The following is a 26,337-nucleotide window of genomic DNA, read 5'->3' as shown; positions in this document are numbered from 1 at the left end:
TCGGCGGCGGCGGCGGCGGCGGCGCGTCCCGAGCCCCGAATGAACGCGCCGGTCCCGGCGGGCGAGCGGCCCTGAGCGACCCGCCAGCGGGGACGGGCCGTGCCGAGCGGCTCCTCCGCCCGCGCCCCGCCCGCCGCACGGGTGAGTGACCGACGACCGACCCGCCGAGCGCCCGCTGCCCGCCCCGTCGCCGCTGCGCCGCGCTCCAGCGGCAGGCGCGGCGCCCCCGGCCCGCCCGCAGCCCCCGGCCCGGGGCCCGCCCACCCGCAGCCGCCGCCGGTCCCGGGGCTACCGCCGGCCCCTGCAGCCCCGGGAGGGTCGCGGCACCCCGCAGTATTCCCTCAGGGTGCCCCGGGTGCCGGTGCCGCCCCCCTGCCCCCTCCCCGTGCCGGCGGTGCTGCTCGCTCCGCCCGCCCCGGCCCGCGCCCTCCATGCAGGGAGGATCCGCCCCCCCTCCCCCCCCTCGTCTCCCGGTGCCCGTTTCCCCCAAAATTTCATGGAATGGGGTGGGGGTCGCCCTGCCCGCGTCCCCCCGCGCTGCCCCCGGTACCCCTCGGCTGGGGGGGGGTCGGGCCCCGGCGGTGCCGGCCGGGCCCCGCGGGGCTGTCGGGCGGTTCCTGCCCGGGATTTGCCGTCCTGCCCCGTCGCATCCCCGGGGAGGCGGCGGCAGAGGTGCCGCTATCGGCCCATCTCCCGCTCCCCGTGGGAGGATGTAAACTTTCCTGGAGATCCCTCAGCGCCGTCTGCCAGATCTCCCTGACCGCGGGCTCTCTCTGTGTCATTCCTAGTCACCTGCTCTGCTCTCATTGTTTAAGCGTTCGAGGGTTTGCCCTTCTCCCCTCGCGTCTGCCCCTTTTTCGGAGTCTTTTTGGGGTTTTTTTTTGAGGAAGTTGCATGGATAAATTCTCATCCTACTTTATATAGTGACTGTAGGATGCTGTGTGAATGTAACTCTTGGATAAAAATTTCTGTGAGACTTGTGATTTGGGTTCTCAGCCACAGAACCCTACAGGGTACTTCCCGTCTCCCTTTCTTCACTCCCCCCTTCTCCAAAATAAACCTCCCAACAATGGGTGACCCCCCCGGGAAACTGCGAAGCACTTGTAAGCTTGTGACTCTGGTATCTCCAGCGAGCATCTGGGAAAAAATCAGCACAAATATTTTCTGTAGCTTTTCCTGAGAGAACAAACCACTTCAGCATCTGCAGTGGCATTTTCTGAAGCTTGTTTACTTCTCACAGGTTTTCCCTAGGTGTCTGAAATCTTCTTCACAAATAAAAATTCTAATCTTTTGACATATAGTTTGGGAATCATACAGGTCACACAGCAAAACAAACTTTACAAGTGCAGCGTGTAGAGATCACTATTTTTTGTAGGAAATACAGGTGAGGTTTTAACTATAATCAGACTCCTGAAACATGTTTGGGCAATAAATAGAAATTGGAGTCCAGGTTACTTTCCATTCTTTGGTGCTGAACAATGTCTCATGCACTGAGGGCATCCCGTGCCTGAGAGTTATTGAACTTGCACTTTTATTTTAGGAAATCTGTTGTCTAAAGCTCAGCAGAGCAGCACAGTAGCTACAAGAGGGTGTAAAACCTGGTGCTTTAAAGATAAAATAAAGATGCTGTGAGGGAAAGCACCACATTTAATACTTCAGTATTAACATAAGAAATGTGAATGCAAATGAACCCAAACTTTTCGGTGAAGAATGGTTGAGTGAATTTCTGCTTGTGTGATTCTAGGTTACATGTAACTTCTCATTTCTTAAATCAAGCCCATGGAAAGTTGATCTGTATGGAATAATCTTTGTGTCTGTAGTATGTGTGTTCCATTTTGGTGGAGACAGTGAAAATCTCCCGGCCAGTGATTCCACAGTACGTCACTCCTTGTGATCCAGTCTGTGAGACTTGGACAAAGCTGACAAGCAAGATTCTATCAACAGGAGATATAATCACTTGTTTGTAATTCTTAATCATTTGTTAACCTGTTAAACATGGAAAACCAAAATATTGAGCTGTTTTTAAGTTGCATTTTTTCTCATTCCAATGAAATGTAGTTTGATACTTGGTAAACTAGATTAGTTGCTCTGGGTGATTTAACTTGAGAGATGAAAACAGAATTTTGAGTACTTGGATTCAGAATTGTGGGGCTGTAGCTGCATTACTTGGTTCATCTTTCTCAGAAAATCATGTTTTGTTTCTTTTTTTAATGAACAGGATAAGTGCATTTTGATACAAAGAAAAGTGGTCTGAGAGTAGTGTCTTCTCACATTTATGAGAAAGCAGATACAATTTATGGAGAGGTGTATAGATGTTTCTCATGCTAAGGTTTTTTTCAGCACTCTTTAAAAATGTATGAATAGTGTAAATGCCCAGTGAAACAAACAAACAAAAAAAAGTCACAAGAAATGTGGGGTTGGAAAGAAAACTTTTAGATACCCTTGTAAAATGCTTTCAGTGTAATTTAATCTGATTTTGAAAAGAACGTGAATTTCCTTCTTGGCCTGTTTGAGTTTTGAATAATTTTTCAAGTGTTAAATTATTTGTAATTGTGAAGTATTTAAAAACATATATTTGCTCTTTTTTTTTAAAACATCAGTGTCCATGTATCGAGTAGAGATTGGCATTATTTTTAACTTCACTGTGAGCCTTAAAAAAATCTAATTATGCAGAAGTACTTGAGGAAGTCAGGCTGTGTCAGGTTGTGGTGCTGCTGCAGTGATGCCTGTAGTGTGCTGGAAGGTGGAAAGCAGCAAGCTGTGAGAAGGTTCTTTATAATCTTGTGTCTTGGAAAGTTGTTTTTCCTATAAATTAAATATGGTGAGAGCCACTTACAAAATTTTATGTGTGCTATGAATTACTTTCATGTTCTAAAATACAAACTTGCTGCTTAAATTGAAGGGTAGCTTTGTTTTATTAGTAATTCTTGTTCCTGAGTCAGTAGGACCTGTGCACTTGTACAAGGAAATCCCTAATCTTCCTTTTAATAACTGGTATCGTTGGTCAATATTTTAATAGTAATACCTGAATATAAAATGAAACAGGTAGACCCAAGTGATTGTATGTGTATATACTGAACTGTTTATACAAAACCAGAACTTTTGCCTTTTACATTACTTTGTTACTATATTTCTGAGCATCCCTGTGTGATTTCTGTTGATCTATTGAATGTGAGATGTAAACAAGTAATCTTTGTGATATTGCTTCTTGCTTGTCTTTTGTAGGTCTTTTTTTGCTCCCAAATGTTATTGAAATTTTAAAAATTACCCAGATTTTTATTTTTTAATATACATACATACTTATCTGTCTGTCTGTTCAGGAACCATTCTTTCTGCTCAGAAGGAATTACAGAATAGTCTTGTTTTATTTTTTTCTTTAGAAGAATACAGTATAATAATTCTTTTGTGTTTAACACTTAAAGACTCCCTATTGCCACTGCAAAAGGGTGTGACTAGTTTATCCAGATTGGCACATTTTTTGTGCAAATCAGCAAGATCCGAAACCTTTGCATTCTTGTTCTGAGTGTGCGTCAGCGGCATGAAGTGCTCGCAGTCAGAAGAGAAAGCAAATGGAGCTGTTGGGAGGGCAGAGGCGAGGGGCACAGGACAGGCACCTTTGGAGCAGTTTTGCAGCAAACACTGCAGGGCCAGCACTTTGAAGGTCTGTGAAAATCTGTCGAAGCAGGAGGCAGCAGGAGTGGCCGTCAGCAGCAGGACGCGCTGACAGAAATTTGAGGACGATCCTTTGCTTTCGGTTAGGGAAGGAGTGAGTGATGCCAGCATTATGAGCTTCTGACAGCACTGGGGAGCACCGGGGCTGCCTGTGCTAATTCCAGACACCAGCCGTGTATTTTCATGCAGATCTGTGCCATTGTAGCCCAGTCCAGATGTTTTGCAACTCTGCTCTCTTATTTATGGCTGGATTTTACACTTTTTTTCAACATAAATATCAAACCCTACGCCGGTTTTTCTTACTTAGCCGAGTCAAATGAAGAGAAAGGCTGAGGAGGATTTTACTGCAGTTGTGGCAAATTCTGATAATAAGGCTCCAATCTCCAAAGTGAAAAGCTCTAAGAAAGTCTATTTGAAGAAGATAATTTTTTTTATTTCTTGGTAGATGTAGAAGCAGATGAACACAAACTTCTTAATACTGAGCCAAGAAATAAGTACGTTCATTGAGTATTCTCACTTTGCACAAGCTGTTTCTGCATGAGTTGGGCAGTGTGACCTCAGTGTTAGATTTTAAAATGTGTTGCTGGTAGCACGTGAAAAGTTTGTGATTCATACTGAGTTTAAGTTGCTTTTCTGAGCTGAGAACAGCAGCTGTCGGGCAGTGACTGAAACCTGGTGTGGTACTGCTGAACTAACTGTTGGTCACAGAGAGGTTTCCACTGCAGCACCTTTGAGAGGTGTCTAAAATTTTGTTCCTAATGCTGTTTGAGTAGCCACGAAATACCTCTGATACCATTTTAAATGGTAACATTTAAATGGTAACATTTTATCATCTCATCTCTACTCTTTACTCATCTGCCCTGAGACTTTGTGAGCCTTTACAGCCAAAACCTGTGCAGGAGGCTGTGCTGGACTCTGTGTTTTTCTTTGCTTCTGTTTTTGAAGAAGTTCAGTAGCATGAATTTCATTGCATGTACATATATTTTTTTCCCTACAAATTCCTTTCCTGTAATAAATAACTATAAAAATGAGTTGCAGTAACTTTTTTTCTCTGATGATTCTCTTGTTGTATTTCCCACATGTATTTTCCATTTTCTGCTTTTGTATTAGCATCCAAATTTTTATTTTAATTATCAAACTTTTTTTTGCGTAAAGAAACTGCTTTTTTCTTGCTGAAAAAATGTCATTAAAATTTGACCAAATACTGCCTCTGCCAGTCACTTGTTTATTTGGGTATATTGAAGTAGCATAAAGAAAAGGGACAAATCACTTCCAAGCATACTGTATTTACGAAGCTATGTTAATATGCCTTTTGTTGATGTTAACATGCTGATTGCAGTTCTTTTCCCCTGTAGCATTGAGAGGATTGCAGTGGCATTGTAAGGTCATTTAAAATCATGACAAGCTCAGTCGGACAGAAGAAAGTCTCCTCCAGACAAAGGAAGTGTGGGTTCTGTCGGTCGAATAAAGATAACGAATGTGGGCAGTTGCTGATGTCGGAGAACCAGAAGGTGGCGGCACATCACAAGTGTATGGTGAGTGACCGGGAAAACGCTGCAGACACGTGGAAAAGCCACCCAGATTGGAATTGGCACACACGATTAACCACTGCAATTTGGTGGATTTCATATCTGTAAATTTCTTTATCACTTATACCCTTAAAAATTAAAATACAGGTTTTGTCTTTGCAATTGTAGCTGTTCTCATCTGCACTGGTTTCGTCACACACTGATAATGAGAGTCTTGGTGGATTCTCTATTGAAGATATTCAGAAAGAAATAAAGAGAGGCACAAAACTGGTAAGTCCCTATTTTGGCTCTTGAAAATGGAAGACAGTATTTTCATACCCTCCATAAAGTTTGCAAGGAAGTTGTTCACTGTATTTAATCTATTTCATATTTTCTGTTGGATTTCTGAAAGAAATCCACATTCTAGGCTCCTGGGAAGGGTGTTATTGTACCTTTACCAGTACTTGTGTTTACTGCCAAAATTTAGTTTTAACTACTAAATACACTTTTTGCTCCTTTTATATTGATTTAAAAAGTAATGCTGTGAATATAAAGGGCTTATGAGGTATGCGGGTACAGTAGTCTTGCAGCTTCACCAAGTTAAAGAGATTGAGCAGCAATTACTTTTTTTTTTAATTTCTTAGAAGCTAATTTATGAGGATTTTAAAAAATAATTATTTATTTAGAACTAATTGTTTTCCATTCGGGGAAATGAGTGAGATTCTTTTAAAAATAATTTTAGGAGATGATCAGTTCACTCCTCACATTAAAACCTTTCAGCTTAGTTATGTAGAGCATTCTATATATTTACCAGTTCTTGGACCATTACCGGAAGTCCAAAGTATTATTGTAGAACTACAATTTTATAATAATAATCTACTTTTTCCATGCACTGTTTCATTTGCATATTTTCCCATCCAGGGAACTTCATTTGCTCTAATTAGCTGAAATAAATAACTGTTCACAAGTCATTCATGTTGTGATTAGGACTTCCCAAAGAACATGGTAGTAAATGAAACTACTGGTCATAAAGAAACTTCTTGATTCTTGTGTCTCTTAAAGGGTTTAAAAGGGTTTTTTTATGTCTTTGGTGGTTTCTCTTTCTGCTTTTGAATCTCTTTATGGTCCTGCTATTGCAATGGCTCCGTTCTTGTAGCTCACCAGCTGTGTGTAGGCACTTTGTTCAGGTTTTTGTAAAAAACCTGGATCTGGTCAATCTAATGGATTCATAGTCCTGAGTTGGTTCCTCTTTGGAGAAAACATACAAGATAATTTTGGATCTTAGCTTAGGTGCTTGTCTCTGTAGCTGGCAGAGAGTTGCAGCTCTGAATCACTCTATGGAGGAACTTGTCTTTCTCCACTGGCATGTGGGAAGTTTAAAGGGAAAGGTTTATCAGTAGCCCAAATCCCTTCTCTCAGGTCTGCTTGCCTGGTCCATTCTGGGGGAGCACATTCAGCAAAAAGCCTCAGAGCACTGGGCTAGGTGAATATTTGGATGGCTTGGGCTCAGTTTGTCCTCCCTCAGAGGTGCTGCTGGCCAGGTGGGCTCCGACAGTGGGGACCTCATTACCAGAGTGACAGTGAGAGAAGGTAGAGACCTTCTGATGGTAATAGATCTGTCTGAGAAAAGGTGGTAGGTTCAAACATTGGTAGGCCAGTCACAAAAGCTTGTGATATCTAAATATTTAGAAGTACAAGTCACTGATATCTTAATTATTTTAATTATCTGTATTATTTCTAGTATCTATGAATGGAAAGGTTTTATATTTTTTTCCGGAGAACATACTTAATTTGCAGCTTATCAAACTTCTTATGTACCCAAAATAACTTGAGTTAGTGACCATTTGGACAGCAGGCATGCGCCAATGGAATAACTTTATTACTTTTTTTACGATTTTATTACTTACTAGAAACATTGATAAAATGTGTGTTCTCTGTTTTACAGACACATCATGCTGTTCATAAAAAGAAGGTTTGTTTTTAGTCATTTCTGGTTTTCAAAAAAACTGAGGTTCTGAGTAAACTTGATTGGCTGGATATATAAGCCTAGGCTTTTCTAAAGGACTTTGATCACCAATTATTATATATAAAACCATAATGTATAACAGATTTATGAGATTAAATGCCCATAAAAATTAGATAACAACTAGGCAACAGTACATAACCATACCATTTCAGGCTTGCAGAGGAGTAAATGGAGATGATCCAAGGCTTTGACATTTTTACTGTTCAGTTGACTTCGTTAAAATTGAAAAACAGGCTGGTGGTATATTTGGTAACTTTGGTGGTATATTATTTTGGCATAGTTGAGAGTAGCAAGGAGAATTTGATTAAATGAGTGTAGTGGAGAAAAAATGTATCCACAGAGAGAGAGAGATTGATATACATACATATATATATATATATATATATATATATATATATATATGTAGGGAATTGATTGTAACCTTTTGGAGGTGTTGGCAATATGCAGGATTCAAAGAAAAAGCTCCACTTGTCTTGGGAGGTGAGTTTAATGGGAAAGCCTGAGATTTTGGAGAATATTAAGTCAGTAGAGAACAATAAAGAGAAAAATTTAGTGATACTGTCAGTTACTTCCTTTCCTACCACAGTATAAGAAGGACCATGAGCAATTTAAATGGCTAATTTAGATAGCTACTGTTATCTGTGTGCTTGATACAAGAAGAATTAATTAATGGGAAAGAAGACTAAAGCAACAGCCCCACTTTTAATCTTTTTTTGCAATATAAGAGAAAAATTTCGTTTAGTTGAAATAAATTAATTGTGCTTACCAAATATTTCACTAAATTCAGTGTTTTGGAAAGGACTTCAGGACATAACTGTAGAAAAAGAAGTAAAGTTAGCTGCTGATGCTGAGGTAAATTTGCAGGTTGCCAGTATTTCTGACTGCAGGATTCATTCACAAATGGGTGTCATTTTTTTTCCCTGTTGTCTTTAGAATATTATTCAGAATCAAACGGGTACAGTTATGATTTTTACTTTTCTGAAATGGTCGGTACAGACAGACTGTCCTTGTGAGAGGGATATTCAGGTGAATAGCTGTGCCACTTTCATTAGATACATTCCACAGAATTCAATTACTTATTTTCTTCATTGAGTTGATAATGGTGGTTGAGTTGATAATGCATCTGATGGTTATTGTGCTATTGCACACTTGTAACAAATGTCTTAATTTAAAAAAAAAAAGCGAAACACCTGGGAGCAGGAAGCGTAATACCAAGTGCGTAAATCCATTTGTTTTGTAACTGGGAGTGGTAAATGTACTGTTTTTGACCTCAGAAGTACTAAACAAAAAGCAACATGAATTGTGCTTTGTTTTCCTTTCTAGATGTGCTCTTTGTGCCACTGTCCTGGAGCGACCATTGGCTGTGATGTGAAAACGTGTCACAAGACATATCACTACTACTGTGCTTTGCATGATAAAGCTCAGATAAGAGAGAAACCTTCACAAGGCATTTACATGTAACTATTATTTACTGGTTATGTTTATTTTTTAATTTGTATTTTATATTCTTTGTTTAAAAACAACAAAGCAAAACAAAAACCCACTTTGGAATCTAAACAAAACTGTTGCAAAAAATTCTAAATATGATTGTGGCATTCAAAATAGTGATGTGCTAGAAAAGCATATTTTCACTGCAAGATTTGTGTATCAGTGAGTCTTATAAGTGGGAGAAAAATGTACTGGTATTTAAATTTAAAAGATGAGTAAATAATCTGTGATTCGTGACTGACTTGACAGTTTTCAACTACTTTGTTTATAGGATTTTATGTCGAAAACACAAGAAAACTACGCATAACTCTGAAGGTAAAATTATTCAATATAAATTTTTCCCATTGTAGAAAGATACTTGGTTAAATTTAATTTTTCTGGAGAATATAAATGTTTTCAGTAAAAATTAGAACTACATATTTTTGAGAAACAATGAGTCTGGAATTCCATCTGATTTCTGTATTTTCTCTAAAAATTACTGATTGAGGTGGAGAAAAACCCCAACCATAAATTTTAGGATGTTCAAAAGATATGATGCTCCATAAAACCAAGGTTTCAGTAGAAGTTTTACATTCCCTTCTTGGAAGAAGCTGGCTTATATTTGTAGTTAAGTATTCACAATATTAACATCTGAAATATTTTGTCAGATAACAGCTGATTCTTGATACTGCTAATGTTCCTAAATATTTATTACTTTTTGGACTAGTGAGTAGAATATAACTCTTGAAAAAAGAAACACCCAATAGCAAATGAAAAGGGTTGTGATGAGTTCACTTACAGATAAGTTTCTGAATCATATTGATTTAAAAAAAAAGTTTTATGGATCCATTCATTAAAGCTGTGTAGCTTTGGAGAAAAGAATAGTGAAATGCCACAAATGTAGATATATTGTGTGGTCTGTTAAAATTCCAAACAACTTGTGATGTTGTGTTTTTATTAAGTATTTTTCTTTTTTTTTCTACTATGTCTGAATTTGGGTAAGCAGACGGGTAGTTTACTTCTTGCATTGTTTTCAAATGAAATGTCCTCAGATTTAACTAATGAGGAGTATGCAACTGTTTAGTGAAAATTAAACTTCATAAATTACTTAAGTCTCTATGCCAAATGTATTTTTGAGATAATGTATTGCTTTTTATGCTCCAGGTAATGGTAAAGGTTTGGATGTTATTTCAATGTTCAGAAAGATTCTGAAGGCAGCAGAAAATATCAAAGAAAATGAATTTCTCTTTTTTACTCTATCTACATAATTATTGTTGTGTGCCTATATATGAAACTCTAATTTTACTCCTACTGGGTTTAAACAAGAAAAATAATATCTATGTTAAAATAGATATTTTAACATGGCCTCTTCTCCAAAGAGAAGAGGCTGTGTTATCCTGTATTTGTTTTGGGGTTGCTTTGTGTGTTAGCAGACACAGAACATTAAAGACATTTTGAGTCCAGAGAGATTAATCTCTTTAACTGATACTTTAAAATAATCTTCCATACTTGCTCACAAATGTCTCAGTGTTTGACTTGTGTTTAAAAATACTTGCAATTCTGCATGGGGCTCAAAACCAATGGATTACTTTTTCTGCTTGGGATTTCTTGCGAGATCTGAACTTGTGCTTATCTTTAAGAGTTTTCAGAAGCCATTATCTTCAGTTTTACAGTGTTGTTTTCTAACAGTAAAGACTTGTAAATTTTATATAGATGTAGTGGGGGAAATCAGTGTTTAATAACTATATAATTTTAATTATATGTTGATGGTGGTAGTTTATTAAAACATTTATCTAGACTCATAGAAACAGCCTCTTAGATTGTGTATTTCCTCTCTCCTACCCTCAATGTCACTTAGAACTGCTGAGTCAAAGAACCTGATTGTATATTATATAGCATTTTGCTCACATCTGTTTTTGTTTGAAATATTTCCTTCTGTCATGCTTGACACATCTATAAATAGCTTTGCATTTCTAGAGCTATATGTAGCTATACTTCCCATTCTTTTTTTTCAGTTCTTTATTTAATATTTCACTGAAATTCCACCCAGTGCTCTTCCCCAGAGAAAATGTCTTCTTTTTAGTCCATACAGTTTTGGAAACTTTACCCGTAAAATAATTATTACTTACAGTTGTGGATTTGATAATGGCAGAAACTTGGGCTCTTTTGTGATAGACCTCCTTTAAATCAAAGAAAGTAGAAATGCATATTACATATGTCTGATACAATGCTATAAGTAATTTCCATAGCAATGGTATTTTACTACATTGAACACTGGTTAACTTTAGCAGACAGAAATTACAGGGTGATTTTCAGAGATTCGGGAAGGAATTGGGAGGATTTTTCCCTTAATACTTAAATGCTGAAGTTTGCTAAGTGAAATGACAACTGGAAGGTGTTGGATGGTGAGATTAAGCTTTATATATACTTTTTGTTTGGTTCTTGATGAAAATGTGAATGTCAAGGAGGCATTTAAATGTGAAAGAATGGTGGTTGTGAAACCAGATAGCGGACTTGGCAGAGAAGAGTGACTAGACTAGGCAGGGAAACAAGATGCTAACATTGTGTTGTTTTGGGTTTTTTTTAATCTTGTTTTAGTTTCATTTTCATTAATCTTTGCTTAGCAGTGTTCTCCTAACAGAACAGTTAAAGCTTATCTGTAGTTCTGTCACCCAGTGTGGGTGCAGGGAGGTGCTGGAACCATCGGTCCTTTTTGCTGGAAACTTAACTGCTCCTTTTCTGGACTGCTTTTTGGTTGGGGATTTTTTCTTATTATTAATTTGTTGTGGTTTTTTTCTTGGTCAGTTTAGAACATCTGTGGGTTCTTATGCTTGGTTCTTTGTATCCAGGTTTAATTGTTCCAGTATTTTGTGTCCATATTTAATTGTTCTGAGTATTTTTATTCTGTCACTTATGTTAGTAGATGTTCAAAGAGTTTTTAGGAGAGTTTGGTTTGTCCAGAATTATTTTCTGTAGGCAGCACTGCTGCATAACAGTGAAATTTTTCCTTCCCTTCCCTAGAAAATGGATGCTTCTGGACGCATACTTGCCCAAGTCTGAGATCTGGCTCGTGCACTTTAGTTACAACTTCAAGTTTAAAAAGACTGTCTGTTAAACACTTAATAACAGTTAAAGATAAACTCTTGAGGCTGAATGGAAATAATGTTGGAGGACCTATTTGGAATTAAGTTACCTGCTAAGACTTAATAAGAAGGACCTCATAGATGTTTTTATTGCTGTTATGAAATTCAGATGGTGTCAGGATTCATCAGACTTGGTATCTACTCAATAAGACAAAATTAATGAGTAATGGGAATTAATTTTTCTTCACATGACAGGACTTGATGAACTACCTTCTACTTTCTTTGAATATGAAAATATGAAACATAGCAGCAGAGTAGTATGCTCTTAAATTTGTTATCTGTTTCAAAAGATTGGTTTATCTAATTTATCTATTTAGCCTGGTATTTAGGTGACATAGAATAGGAAAACTGTATTTCTCCTATATTTCCTTTGTGTAATTCAGAGTGTTTTTTCTGTGCTTTGTTCTCATTAACTGGAAGAAGGACATCTAGGTTTTTGCCTTGCTGGTTACAAATTTAACAAAACAACTGAACTTCAGGTAACATCTTAATTCATAATTTTAGGCAAGTTGTCTAAGTTTTCAGTACCTAATAGGTTACAGGAATTGGTGCCAGTGCTTTCAAATGATCACAGCTAACCATTAGTTGAATTACTGTTCAGTTTGATACAATTGCATTTATTCTTTTTGAAGAATGAACTATTGTTGAAGTAATGTTTTGGAGCTGTTTGTCGGAATTTATTCCAATGTACTGGAAATAATTGTTGAAAAATTAAAAAACTGGCCTCTCTCAGTTCCCTGCAGGTGGGGCTGCCCTGACTGATGTGTTGAATCTAAAATAAATTCAGCTGATGAGGAACAGTTTAATATAAACTAAGATAAGAATGTAATTTCATCTGTTACACAGTAGTAAGACAAAGACTAACAAAGCTGTGTGACTTCTCTTATTAATGTTTAAAGCAGATGCTTGAGAACTGTGGGGTCAGAAAATAAAATGTCTGTAATTTCTGTTGTAGCTGTGCTCAAAGCCTCGGGGAGTTACGTTTCCACAGTGGAAATAAGGAGATTCCCTGTTTTAGCATCCTTTTAATGTCATTCTAAAGATCAGACATAGAATTTCTGCCTCTCACACTGCTCAGTAAGTTGAGTCAGGGTGATATTTCTCTGAGACCTGTTTAGGGACACTGCAATCTATAGCGCACCAAGTACTTTCCCAAAGTGCAGTGAAAACCACAGACTGGCAGGAAAAGCATCTGCAACTTTTTGGCATTCTAGCTAGGTAACATTCTGATTAATCTTTGGATTTTTCAAGTAGTGTTTGTTCCCTGTTGCATTTTCTGTAGCACTGGTCCTAGCACAGGTTGGCCTCACATTTTTTGCAGTAACAGTCAGGTGTAAATGTTTCTGTAATGTTGCAGTTTGGGGTCATTTTGATTTTGACAGTGAGAAAGTCTTCTGGGCTCTGCTAACTCAGCCTGATGTGCTGTCTGTCTGATGTGTGTCTCCTCTGCTGCTCTGGGTGTGGCATCAAATGTGTACCTGGTGTTCCCACAGGAGCAGCTGGTCCAGGCAGGGAATTAGCAGTGTCCCATTATAGACTAATGAGGGTTTGTGCAGAAGCATCACACCAGGGTTTTCTTATGGAAAACCACATGGCTAATGGAAAAGAAAAAAATGTAAAAGTCATGTGGTGAGTGGTTTTCCTGTCTGAGGAGCTGTCCTGTGGTGTTCTGATTCTCCCTCCCATCTAGGCAAGGTGTTACACAGAGAGGCTTGAGCTACTCAACAAATTCATCAGACCAGGGGTCATAAGTTTTGTGATTGTGCAGATAAACCAAGTGCTTCATCTGTCCTCAGTCTTTGCCAGTGCTTCTTTGCTTTAAAATGCATTTAAAATGTGTGGTTAGTAAGGACTATTTATTGTTTTTATGTATTAAATATACTTAATTAAAGAAATAATCTCAAGTGCCTCATAACAAATAACTTCTGGACAAGAGTCATCAGCTCCTTGAAGTATCTGGGGCTTGTGGAAAACATATTATTATCTATGTGGCATTATCTATATGGCAGGACCTAAGGGGTAATTTAATTTTTTCCTCTCTGTTCTTACTTTAGTTTAGATGTGTTTAATGTAACTTATTCTTTTTCCATTGAAAAAGATAACACAAAAATATATTCAGCATTTTGGTTGTTAATTTCACAACATCTGCTGATAAAAACTACTATTATTTCATGATTAGCTTACCTGATTTTCTGTTTGATTGCAAGGGGTTTATGCAAGTCCCTGATTCTTATTATTGCATATAGATGCATCCACATTTTTATGATTAACTGCTGGGCCAATAAGGCTCTTTTGGGGTTTTTTTTTGTGTGTTTTTTTCCAATTTAAAACAATCATGTTGGCTCATATGGTTTATTTGTTTTCAGCCATAGTTTAATGAGATTTTATTCTAGCATGCTGTAGTACTCTTTTCTTTCTCTGCTATATTCCATTTCTCTTCTAAAAATCTTAGGAAGATTGATTTTGTTCCTTGAAATTTTAGTTTCTCTTTTATCCCAAATGCACTGTGAAACTTTACCTGCGTATGTGTGATTTCAGATTTATGTAGCCCCTTCAACATTCTATGCTTTGGCTTCTTTTCAAGTCAAGTTCTACTTGCAAATATATTTTGCCAGTAGTTTCAGTTTTTATCTTCCTCATACAAAATCAGCCTACTTTGTTTCTGGCTCTCTTACTCTGCTGTTTAGGGTAATGTAGGATGTAAATAGAGCCATAGTTATTGTACACATCCTCTTTTTGCTTGTTCTTCCACAACCTTTAAATAACTTAATTCTTTATTACTTTGCCTTAACCTGGCTTTTGGAAAGGGTTTCCATGTGTATTTCAAGCTGATGCAGTATGGATCAGTGATATCTCACTGATATCTCCTCTTCTCTGCCAAGCCTTATTTTAAACAGCAAAACATCTTGATCCTTTTTCCTTCTAGTCATGATCAAAGGAGAATTTTTAGATTTCTCTCTGAAGCTGAATCTCCCTGTTAACAGTTGATGTAATGCAGCATTTTGCCAGGGTTCCTTCTGTGGTACTTTGTACTGCTCATGGGTTTCTAAAATGCAAATTAGGGGCTTGTTGCTACTCATCTGAATTTACAATATCATATTCCAAGGTGCTTTTCAAAATGTAGATTGTTTCTTCTTGATTTCTACCCTTACCCCCAACTTCTCAGGCTATGTTGTGTATTGGGCTCTTTTCAGATCTAGCATTTAGGGACTTCGGAGGGACGCTCATAGAAACCTCCTTAGAACACTATCTAAAGTTATGTTGAGAAAATTGTCATGATTTTAAAAAGCATTGCAGTAATTGGGACATGGGATGGGGGCTAGTTGAAGAGGGAATTCTAGGGAATCTCAGGGGACTCAGAGGATGGGTGATATCCATGAAAAAACATCACCTGGTCAGGGAGGAGTTGAACAACTTTTTGTGTTTTCCTTAGTTCAAGCTGACATGAGAAGTTGGAAACACCCAACCATCAGATGCCAGGGACACAGGGTAAGCTGGCAGTGGGCTTGAGGGGAGGGCTAGGGCATCCACCAAGCTGTAAATTGAACATGAAGACCATCCAGGGCAGATGTGTTTGACAGCTGGTTACAGTCTCCCTGTTCTGTTCTGGGAGTTCAAGGCATTGTAAAAACGAGAGAAGCTTTAATATTTGAGGTATCAGTCTTGGAGGACAGATGTGGTAGAGCACATCCTCACATCTTGGTGCTGTTACTCTGTAGGTCCACATCACTTGAAGTAGGAGATGTAAATCTTCAAGGAATTGTATTTTAGTGAAGGGGTGTCACGTAGCATCTGGATTTTAATGTCTGACCTTCTCTGAAAGTCATAGTTTTGAGCACAGAAGAGGGGTTCTCCTTTAAGGAAAGCTGTGTGTTCTTCATGGTTTTTTTATCTTACACTGAAACTATCTTTTAAAAATACAGCATTTTTACTTTTCAAATCTTAAATATGCTAATAATTATAGACTAAAAAACAGCACTTAAGAACTTGTTCTATGAGGAGATTGACACTTCTAAGAAATTGGTTTTCATAAGGTGTGCTTGGTTTTTAGCAATTATACCTCACTTCTAGTTTTGTAAGTAAAGAGTTCAGGATATGCTTTAATGTTATTGTAGAAAATAAGGGTGGGCTGGGGTGGAAAGCATTTTGGCTGACAAAATTGACAAGGAGCTTTGGAAAAAATAAGGAATGGCAGTGAATGGACTATGTTTGCTTCATGAAATAGTAGGGAAGTCCATTGAATTATTTTGAAAGGAATATTTTTAACTTCTTATTGATGCCATTTAAAGGGTCATGAATTCAATAGTCACATAATTGTAAGACTATTTTTCTAAAATAATGTCTATGATTTCTGTAAATGTAAAAATAGAGACAAATATTCACAAATTTATTTGAATATTCAGTGGAGAGTTCATATGATGAACAAGATAAAAGAGATTTCTTTTTGAAAGAGGTTTTCAGATTGTTATAAAATTTGCTATATGCTGTCTAAGAGGTCAATATCTGAATTGCATTATCTTGCTTGGGGAGTTTAACAAGTGGTGGCAAAGGAAAAATAATGTTAGATAGGAAATACTGAGAAGAAAATGTAAAATGTATTGTTTCATTACATAATCTGTGTCATCATGCATTTAGTTTTTTTCAGAGTAAAATAAATGGTGCTTTTGACATGTAATTAGAAAAGTGTAGTTTATACATTAAAGTATAGGGATGTTGTAGACAGACTGATGTGTCTTAGTAGCAACTTGGGCAAATCTGTATATAGCTGTATAATCTGTAAGTTTAAACCAAAATAATTTGCAGATCTGTATGAATTTCAGTATAACCTGTTGTGATACATTTGGATAAGTTTTCTGTCCTTCCTTAATAACTGAGCAGAAGCTGTAGCTTTCTTGGGGATTAGTGACAGGCACAATAGATGGAGCTGAACAGGATGTCCTGGTGTGCCAGGCTGGGCCAGGGCTTCAGTTGTCTTCTGCTCCCACTCGGTGGCTGTGGAATATGTTCAGCACTTTGACTTCAAGTTTTGTGCAGTTGAGTCACTGTTACCACAAGACAGAAATGTGATCTGATTTCTATGTGATAATAGATAAGAAAGATGAGTGCTGGCAAGGCAGCATTTAGTCTCCAGCTAAATGCTAATATGTCCTATCTGGTTACTAAAACAGTATCACAGTAAACATCAAGTGAATGTTCCAACTCATACCATTTCTTCTGTTTGGGGGCTCATACTGATGTTTGTGGTCTCATACTGATGTTTGTGGTTTGGATTTTGAGAAGAAAAGTCCTTCAGCAGGGTCTGTGCATGTTCTTTAAACAAGTCTGCTGAAATATGTTTGTGGTTTGTGCTACATATTAAAGGGAAAAAAGGAGGCTGCTTCTGTGAGTAGGAAAGTTGTTAGGGACTGAACAGAACTGGTTGTTAGATGTAATTATCAGATAAAATTTAACTAGATCTTACTGGAAGCAATCTTAATCTTGCAGAACTGATCTGTTATCCTCTCTAGAGCTGTGAGTTGTGCAAAGGACAGTGTGCCCAAAGGCTTGGCTCAGCTCTGTGTAGCATTCACAGCTCAGCTGACATTTGCAAAGGAACTTGTCAGGCCTCTTTGGCATGTCTGTATTAAAAAATGTGTTTTTATGTTCCTAATAGTCTGTAAATACTTGATATGGGATGTTGTCAGTGGGGATGATTTCCTCTAAACTGGAGGCTGGTTTTAGCTGCAGATTTTAAAATATTCTGTAATGACATGAAATTGTGGATTTGTTTCACTGAAGGCAAAATACTTTTCAATTTTAAAGCTTGATGTTATAACCCAGTGGATGAGCTTTTTTCTTAAGTCAACAGGCATCAATTGATAAAGCAAGGAGAGAGGTATTATTTGGGTACACTGGCATACTATCAAGGGCAATTTACATTGGAGTTATGAACCTTAATAATTTATTAGCATATTTCATGGGTGAAAACACTTTCCAGTTTCAGTGTAGATTAAATGAATGTTATTTTCAGTGAAGGTGAGGATGTATATGTGAGGACACATTTTAGGTCTGAAAGTAGAAGTTGTAAGAAAAACTAAACCTTCTAATGTTATCACGATGCAAAGCTGTGTGACATATAAAAAGTAATGTTTTCAGGATCTGCAGTTGCAGGTTTCTAATAAATGGGGAAAAGGTGCTATTTTTGTTTCTGACCAAAATTCGGAAAATACAAGTTGTGATTTTTCTTGTCTGGTGTTGGTGGATTTTGGGTTGGTTTGGTGTTTGGTTTTTTGGGTTTGTTTTTTGGGTTTTTTTGTGTTTTTTCCTTAGTTTGTTTTTTATAAAATTGTGGAGAATCTTGTTTAATTATATTTTCTGACTTCTAAAGCAGATTTAGAAGAAAATATCAATGAACATGAATTGGAGCCTTCACCTCCCAAAGGAAAAAGGAGGGGTCGTAAGGGAAAGCCAAGAAAAACAAATTTAAAAGGGCAATCAGAAGATACTAGATCTACATCCTCACACGGCACAGATGAAATAGAAAGCAGTTCCTATGTAAGCAGTAAATATGCTAAACTTCTTAGAAGACAGAATTGCATATTTCTTCTCTGAAATATAAGTTTTATTAAAATTTGCATTTGTCTGAGCCTCCAGCTGGTGGCAACAGGCTTTTAAAATTGCAACCTTATTTGTATCCCAGCAGTATATTTTAGTAAAATGTTTTTCTTTCAGAGAGACAGGTCTCCCCACAGAAGCAGCCCCAGTGATACAAAACCTAAATGTGGATTCTGTCATGCAGGTGAAGAAGAAAATGAAGCTAGAGGAAAGCTTCATATATTTAATGCCAAAAAGGCTGCAGCACACTATAAGTGCATGGTGAGTAACAGTATTGTTGTTAGCCAGTCTAGTCTGTGACTTTTGTCTGAATTGCTATTTTGGATTTTAATACAGGACCCTCACATGTAATTATGCTGAGTATTGTCTATATGCTGATGATCTTAAGCACTGAAGTGTTGCAAAGTGAGCAATTCATTTATTTTCACTGCAGGCAATATGAATAAAAGTTGGCTTCATGCTAAGAGATGGAATTAGCTCAGGGAGATGCTTTAGCTTATTAAAAATGCTCCCTTAGTGTCTTAATGCATATGAAGTATTTAAAAAGGAAAACAGTTTTAGCTAAAAGAATCCTTTCCAAGAATAAAGCAGCTTCACAGGCGTTCAGGAACAATCTGGGAAGAGTCCATGAACTTTGTTCATTTTCTGACCTGTTGATTCAGGCTGTGTGACTTAAGTAGAGTGTGGGATATGGAAGTTCTAGAAAGCTCTTGCATTTAGATGATCATGTTTATAGAACTGTCAGCCTGAACAGGATCTAATTGCAAAGAACATGAGCAGACAGTGCCATGAGTGAGGGCTTTTTGTAACAAAATTCACTGGTCCATGTTGTTCCTCAAAATGAATAAATAGTACAGGCAATCTGTGGAGCTACTAATTGATTTTCTGTATCCAGCCTCACTAAACAGAGAGCTGGTGTGTGCCAGCAGCTTTGAGTCTTACTGTCTAGCAAAGCTCTTTGTTACTTTGTCTACCTGAAGGTCAGTTTTAAGGCAGTTAAAGCTGAATATACCAGGATGATGGTGGAAGGGATGGTACTTCTCCATTTTCATCCCTCAGGTCTTCACAGCTGTATTGACATCAGGGTTGAACCTAAATTGCATACATGTCACAGGGAATGAAATGGAATATTCCTAAAAAGTTGAGTAGTGTAATTGATAATATTTCCCATTTGCTACTTTATGTTTGCATCCTATCATTATTTTTCATCTACTCCTCTGTCTTTTACTATAAATTTCTCCAAGGCAACAACAACTCTAATTAAAGCAGTCAGGTGGGGATCAGAAGGAATGCTTTAATTGCTCAGCCCAGGGTTTTTCCTAGTTTGCTGGTAAAGCACATGCTGTCTGAGATCACAGAACAGGATGTTCTGTGCTCAGTTATTCCTGTAAATAAAAAATTTCCAAACATCTTGGTGACCTGACATTACTTGCTTGTTTTACAGTTGTTCTCTTCTGGCACTGTCCAGCTAACAACAACTTCAAGGGCAGAATTTGGTGATTTTGATATCAAAACTGTACTTCAAGAAATCAAGAGAGGAAAAAGAATGGTATGTACCTGCAGAATGTGGTGAATGTGTTAGTGATTCTGCTAAGTCCTGTATAGTTCTGCCTCCCTCCATTTATGAAGTAATCTTTTCCATCTTTTTCTAAACACAAAATTAAAATATATTGTTACTTGTGGGAAGGGCAGCCAGATAGGAATCACCTTAATATTAGTGGTGTTTGGGCTTGTGGTATTTGGGATTCTTTATGACAATGTACATAACTGTTACTGTCATAGAATCATATGATTCATATTAGCCATGCTGTAACTATAAGACAGTAACAGCTTTGGACCTGTGTTACTAAAAACACACTATGTGGAGCTGCACATAAAATTAGAGAGTATGCAGTTCTTGCAGTGAATATATTCTCTACAATTGGAAACAAATCAGTGTTTCCAACTGTTTTGGTGTTTTTGTAGGAAAACATATTAAGATCTCAGAGATGGGGATGCTGGTAAAACATTACACTGTATTTTATTAAAAGTCAGGATGTTTTTAAAGTGCTAAGAATTTTACAGGGGATCAGAGAGAGAATAAAAAACTAGCAATATTGTTCCTTGAAAAAAATAATTTAAGACTCTATATATTAGCATGCTAACTTCAGGAGCAATAAAATGGCCTTGGAAATGCAAGAACATGTTTTACAATCACGTAGCAGTTTTCTGTGAAACAGACAGGTAAATCCTGGTGTTCATATTTTTGTGGGTTGGTATCTTACAGCTTCTGGTTTACCATGTCTTTGATTAACTTTTCATTGGAAGGATGATCTGCCAGAGGAATTACTCTGTTCCAAAATGTTAGCTATAAATATGAGGAACACTAAACTGAATACTATAAAACAAAAGACTGAGATGCTGAATGTTGCTGTTCTCCTCGTTCCCCTGCACAGAAATGCACACTCTGCAGCCAGCCTGGTGCTACTATTGGGTGTGAAATCAAAGCCTGCATAAAAACATACCATTACCACTGTGGAGTAGAAGACAAAGCTAAATACATTGAGAACATGTCACGAGGAATTTATAAGTAAGGACCTGTGTAATTGTTGAATTTACTACGAAAGTAAAGATATTTCATGACACTTTCTGCCTAACTTGGCTAGTCAATACGTTCTTAAAAAAGAGGATATTATTTAACTTAAAATGGTATTTTTAAGTATTCATTGACTTTATGGAACATTTCAGTTACTCAGCTAATTTAAGATTTCTGTAGTGTTGTAAATAGGAGAAATGAGAAAACTATTTGACTTGTATAATCTATAATTTAGATCAAGAAAATAGATGTCATGATTCCTCCATATTGATGTGTTTGTAGCTTCCTTCAGGGGCTTTTTGGACCCCACAACTTGGCATCCTTCCTGAAGAGCTGCAGCTTGGCTGCAGCTGAGCTGCTGCTCTGTGCCCACGAGAGGGCATTCGCCGAGCAGTGAGAGGCAGTTCTGCAAAACGGGGATTGGTCACAGTTCTGTTGGCTGCTCTTGAACTTTGTTTTCCTTCTCAGTTTAACTGATGCTTGACTGGAAGCTGTGAATGATTCAAGAGTTTGTAACTTACTTGTAGCACATCTCGAAACTAATTGCGAGATAAGTCAGGTTTTGATGGATATTTTTAGTGTATATCCTCACTGTTCCTTTTATTGTGCCAGACTCTATTGTAAAAACCATAGTGGAAATGATGAAAGAGATGAAGAGGATGAAGAAAGAGAAAGCAAAAGCCGTGGCAAATCAGGCACTGACCATAATGACATTCCTCAGCAGCAGCTCAATGGAAACTAGGTATGGAAGTTACTCCTGACAGATCTGTTACCAAGACTGAAACGCAATATTCAATTAATGTAGTTTACTGCAGTGAAGTATTTAAATCTAGTGTATGCAGAGTACTTTTTATTGGCATACTGTAGAAGAATGGGGAGGATTTGTTGTTTTTTAAATCCGGCTGACTTTGTAACAGTGTAAGAAGGGAGGCCCTCATTTCTATTGCTAAATGTAGGTGTAATGTCTGAGCTGTGAAATGCTTTTCTGTATGATTTTAAATTTACTATTGTTTTCATCATTTTTTAAACAGGTTCAAGGGACAGAGTTATAGAACTGGGAATGGCTAAGACATCATAACTACTAATTCTTTTAAATTGTTTTCTAAAAATCAGAAAAGGGTTAGTAACTTTTTACTACCCAACTCTGTTAGAAATTTCATTGAACTGCCTGAAACGTTCATGTGTGTGAGCCTTCAGTAAGTGGCAGAGTTTTACATGTCAATATTATGTAGTTTGTAGTCTGCAGTGTCTGGAAAAAAATGAAACACTATATAAATGATATGTAATATGTACAGTGTCAAAAGTTAAGGCAGACATTGAAATGAAGTAAGATCTATATTTCTGGACTGAATAAAAACTTTAAGATTTGGAATGTGTAAGTTGTTTAGTGGATTCACACAATGAGGGAAGGTCTTAGCTAGTTTAATTAACAACCTGGACAAGTCCGTGATGGCAACAAGCTGGTACTTTGTGAATTTTGCATTTTCTTCCTGCACAAGTTCCGGAGGCTGTACATGGCAGAGCCGTGCTGTTTTTGCTTGGGAAGCACCCAGTAGGAAAGGACTCGGTGTACACGAAGCACGCTTGAACATTTCAGGTTGTTCCTGTTGTGATTGCTCATTCCGCCCGGCATTGTTTGCGGGAGATTTACTTGAGCAGCTGTTGGTTCTGAGCTGTGAGCTTTAGAACTCATGCCAAAGGGCTGTAGTTCATTCTTTCCCCAAAAATCCACCTCTTTCTGTGTCCTGATTTACAAAGAACACTTCACCAAGTGTGATTAAAACCCTACTATACAAATGTTTGGACTTTGCAGCCCAATCTCTTTTACTTCAGAGAGTTACAACTCTTAACTCACTATGGAATTTAGCCACCGTATCTGACGTCCATACCTCAGGTGTTCTCTGTTGTGTGGAACACTTCATGTTTTGTCAAGAATGTGCATAAAGGTCCCATATTCTGTAAGAAGAATGAGGAAACAACCTTTTTTGCCAGATTGGTATTTATTTTTTAATCATATGACCACTATATGGGATAGTTCGCGTATCATCCTTATTGTTTTAGTGATTTTTTTTTCCTTTCTCTGTCAACTCAACAATCACATAATAGAATTCTACTTGCTAGAATTTGATGTTCCTTGAGGGAACGCTCAGATCTAGGCTATACCAAACCTAACAGAACAGTCCTCTGACTGCTTTCAAAACACCTTGTCATTTCTAATGGCTACTGGCTTCTTCAATTGGTCTGTTAAAGCACATCCTCAGACTTGCTTAAATAAAACCAAAAAGCTGAATCTAGTCCACATGTTTGTCTGTTGCTACCGTATCACCTTATTGTTTGTTTAGGGTTTTGACTTGTTTCACTCTGAACTCCCAACAAAACTTCTGGATTTGAAGGAAGGAAACAAGCAAAAGACACTGATTTGACTATAAACTGCTACAGTTCTTCTGTGATTGGTATTGCAAAAACGGTTCATTTGTAACATGAGTTTCTGTAGCATTTTTTTACTTGTATTTTTAAAAGACTTAACGTGTGTCATTTGTCTTCTTATGCATTCCCTTAATGTCTTGAGGGACTCAATTACTGTATATTGGAGTTTCTAACATTTTACCTGTTAGAATTCAATCAATTCTGTTTGCTTTCCTGGAGAATAATCCCGTTTGGAAAGAAATATTGCTGTGTACAGAAAATATTCAGTTACTGCTCTAAACATGATGCCATTGCTCATTTTTATTTTGTATTTGTAACTTTCAAAATTAAAAGCGTGACTTGAATTGCAATGACAGATCGATTATTGAAATTGTCTATCAAGGTGTTTTGTTTCTCCTAGAACATGGAACATTTTTCAGCCACTCAGAACAGTTTTAGAATGCAAAATAGCATCCTTCAATATTTAAATTGCTTCAGTTTGTGCCTCAGCCATGGCCCTCCCATGGAAAAAAGGCACTTTGTTTGCAGCTACTGTATTTAACTAAGTTTGCATGGGGTAGATCTGCCAGCATACTGACTGTACTTGAGACTGAGCTCTAATTCATTGTGTCAGTGGCTTAGTATAATATTCAGTCCAATAACTCACCTGTTATGGATAAATTAACCCATACCTTGCCTCAGAGAACCAGAACAGCACTTAACCTTCGGGTAGCAGAAAAGCGAGTGGCTGGTTTCCCTGTTACCCCTGAATGCTGAAATGGCCTGGTGAAACTGTCATCAATTCCGAATTCATGGAAGCAAAGTCAAAAGCAAAAATCTTGTCTTACAAGCCTCAAATTTGTCATAACTGACTTCAACTCATGTATGCTGGGTAAAAGTGCCTTACAATGTAAAAATTGTATTTATATGTTCCCAAGTAGCATCACCTGCTGGGGAGTAATTCTGTCGTGGTGTTAATATTTAGAAGAAATGTACCTCAGCAGTGTATTTACTGTACATCTCTTACGTCCTTAATTGTAGTTTTAAAAAGCATGACAATGTATCATAGTATACAACATTTACATCTTTTTTTAAAAAGACAAAATACTGCCATTACTGTCTTTTTATGTGTATTTTAGCTTGGAATTTCAGACAGTCTGTCTGAATTTTTGGGGGTTTGTTTTGGTTTGCAGGTTTTGGGATTTTTTTTTTTTTTTTGGTAAAGCAATGTAATCTTTGCAAGCATATATTGAAGATTATTCTGGAGCATCTACTGCCTTCCCAGAAATGTTAGAAGTAATGACAGTGCTCTATAGGTGAACTAGATATGTTTAAATTAGCTAGTTAAATTAATACAGTCAATTCGTTACTGAGATTTTTTTTTTACTAGGCACCTTCTGCTTTCATCTCACAATCAGAGAATTCAACGTCATGAATTCAACAAAACTTGTCTTAAAAAAACTGGTTTCACTTTAATTTTTAAAGTTTTATTTTATTATTGTTACTTTTTGCCTTTGGGCATTTCTTTTGCTCACAAGAGGATTGTGTGCTGTTTAAGATGCCTGGAACCCTCTGAGAAGGGAGTTTTCTCCCCAGCTCCCTGCACCTCTTTATTAAGAGATCTGCACAACTCACTGTGGTCTCACAGATCTGTGGTTCTGCTATTCCCAGAAGGACTGTGCCAAGGAAGGACAGGCATCACAAGGATCCTGTTCAAATATCTTGAGGATACAGCTGGTGCAATGCCAGAGTCCCAAGGTGAAACCCCGTAGCAGTGGGCTGTGCTGTCCAGGGCAGGGGGAAAGGGCTGGATCAGTGTCAGTGCAGCTCCCGAGCATGAGGTGAGCAGAACATCTGCTCCTTCAGCACGGGCTGCTCCACAGGAGATGCTGTGATAAGGCTCTAGTAGGGGCCACACCTACACTCCACAACATCCCGGCTTTAGGTACAAAGAGCTGTGCTCATCTACAATGGTTTGAGCCTGCCAAATCTGTCCCTAAAATGTAGTATAACAGAAGAGAGTTTGCCTCTTACTCCTGCCTATAGGAAAAAGAACTTAATGCTAAGACTGAGTGAAAAATGAAGAGGTGAAAATTTATTTGAAATATCAGACTTATCTGGCAGGTGATAATCAGTGCACTCCAAAAATATTAATACGCTGAATCAGATTGACAAGAAAATTAATCCTCATTAGATTAAATTAATCTGTAGAGAACTGAAAGTGCATTATAGCAATTAGTAACTCTTCTTCCATGTCACCAGACTCAGATTCCACTATATTAGTGATGGAGGTGAAAAAACAGAACACAGCCCTTGATTTATATACTTGGTGAAGCAGTTCCTATACATGCATATGTATGCACAGCCATTAGTCTGCAGTGACATCTCAGCCCGTAACGGATCCTGGAGAGCTGTTGCTTGTCAAAGCACTCAGGTTAGGCCAATGTTTGCAGCTTTTGCTCTTGCATATATTACATTAGGTGTAAAGACAAGGAATGTATGGAAGAGGGTAAATGCATTCCTATCTACAATGTTATGTATATTTTGTTCCTGTTATATTGGCTTTACTTCCAAAGTTGTAGTTTGCAGTATTAGTTTCTTTTTATTGGTATCCTTGCATATATATATTCAATAAATGAGTTATGAATTTCATGCTTGCATATCTGTCCTTTTTCCAAAAGTATAACTTTTGAAACTGTCATTTTAATGCATAAATGCAGTATTTGCTATTGAGGTTACAGGCCTGGAAAACATTACCAGGAGAGAGGTGAGAAGGCATCACGATTACAGTGTGACACTTGGTGGTAACTCTGCGTGTCTCTGTTCCTAACTCTGCACTGGGTAAGCTGTTTCGGGTTTACCACTGCTTAATGCAAAGTGACTGACTGGCTGGAGGTTCCCTTTCTCACCTTTCAAGAACTTTTATTTTTACCACGAGTGAATTAA

General features: G+C 37.8%; 1 protein-coding gene across 2 annotated transcripts; it reads left to right on the top strand.

The window, feature by feature from the left end:
- On the top strand, positions 1-22,357 carry PHF6 (PHD finger protein 6). 2 transcript variants are annotated; one of them, XM_072929074.1, is made up of 11 exons: positions 1-141; positions 5,028-5,207; positions 5,370-5,471; positions 8,530-8,663; positions 8,966-9,009; positions 18,187-18,350; positions 18,528-18,671; positions 19,855-19,959; positions 20,846-20,979; positions 21,598-21,727; positions 22,017-22,357. In XM_072929074.1, the coding sequence occupies exons 2-10, from the start codon at positions 5,070-5,072 to the stop codon at positions 21,725-21,727; spliced, it is 1,095 nt and encodes a 364-aa protein (XP_072785175.1). In that variant the 5' UTR covers positions 1-141; positions 5,028-5,069; the 3' UTR covers positions 22,017-22,357. The 2 variants fall into 2 exon arrangements, with proteins under 2 accessions (XP_072785175.1, XP_030128387.1); XM_030272527.4 differs by having other exon boundaries at positions 18,184-18,350.
- Positions 22,358-26,337: the final 3,980 nt, after the last annotated feature.

Source organism: Taeniopygia guttata, chromosome 4A, assembly GCF_048771995.1.
Source record: "Taeniopygia guttata chromosome 4A, bTaeGut7.mat, whole genome shotgun sequence".
NCBI lineage: Eukaryota > Metazoa > Chordata > Aves > Passeriformes > Estrildidae > Taeniopygia > Taeniopygia guttata.
The sequence above is the reverse complement of the archived record's forward strand: the minus strand, read 5'-3'. Positions and strand labels throughout refer to the sequence as shown.

Coding starts and splice junctions, on each gene's coding strand:
- PHF6 (XM_030272527.4), top strand. CDS start 5,070: ATGACAAGCTCAGTCGGACAGAAGAAAGTCTCCTCCAGACAAAGGAAG. Junction 5,472..8,529: donor TAAAGAGAGGCACAAAACTG/GTAAGTCCCTAT, acceptor TTTCCTTTCTAG/ATGTGCTCTTTGTGCCACTG. Junction 20,980..21,597: donor ATGTCACGAGGAATTTATAA/GTAAGGACCTGT, acceptor TTATTGTGCCAG/ACTCTATTGTAAAAACCATA.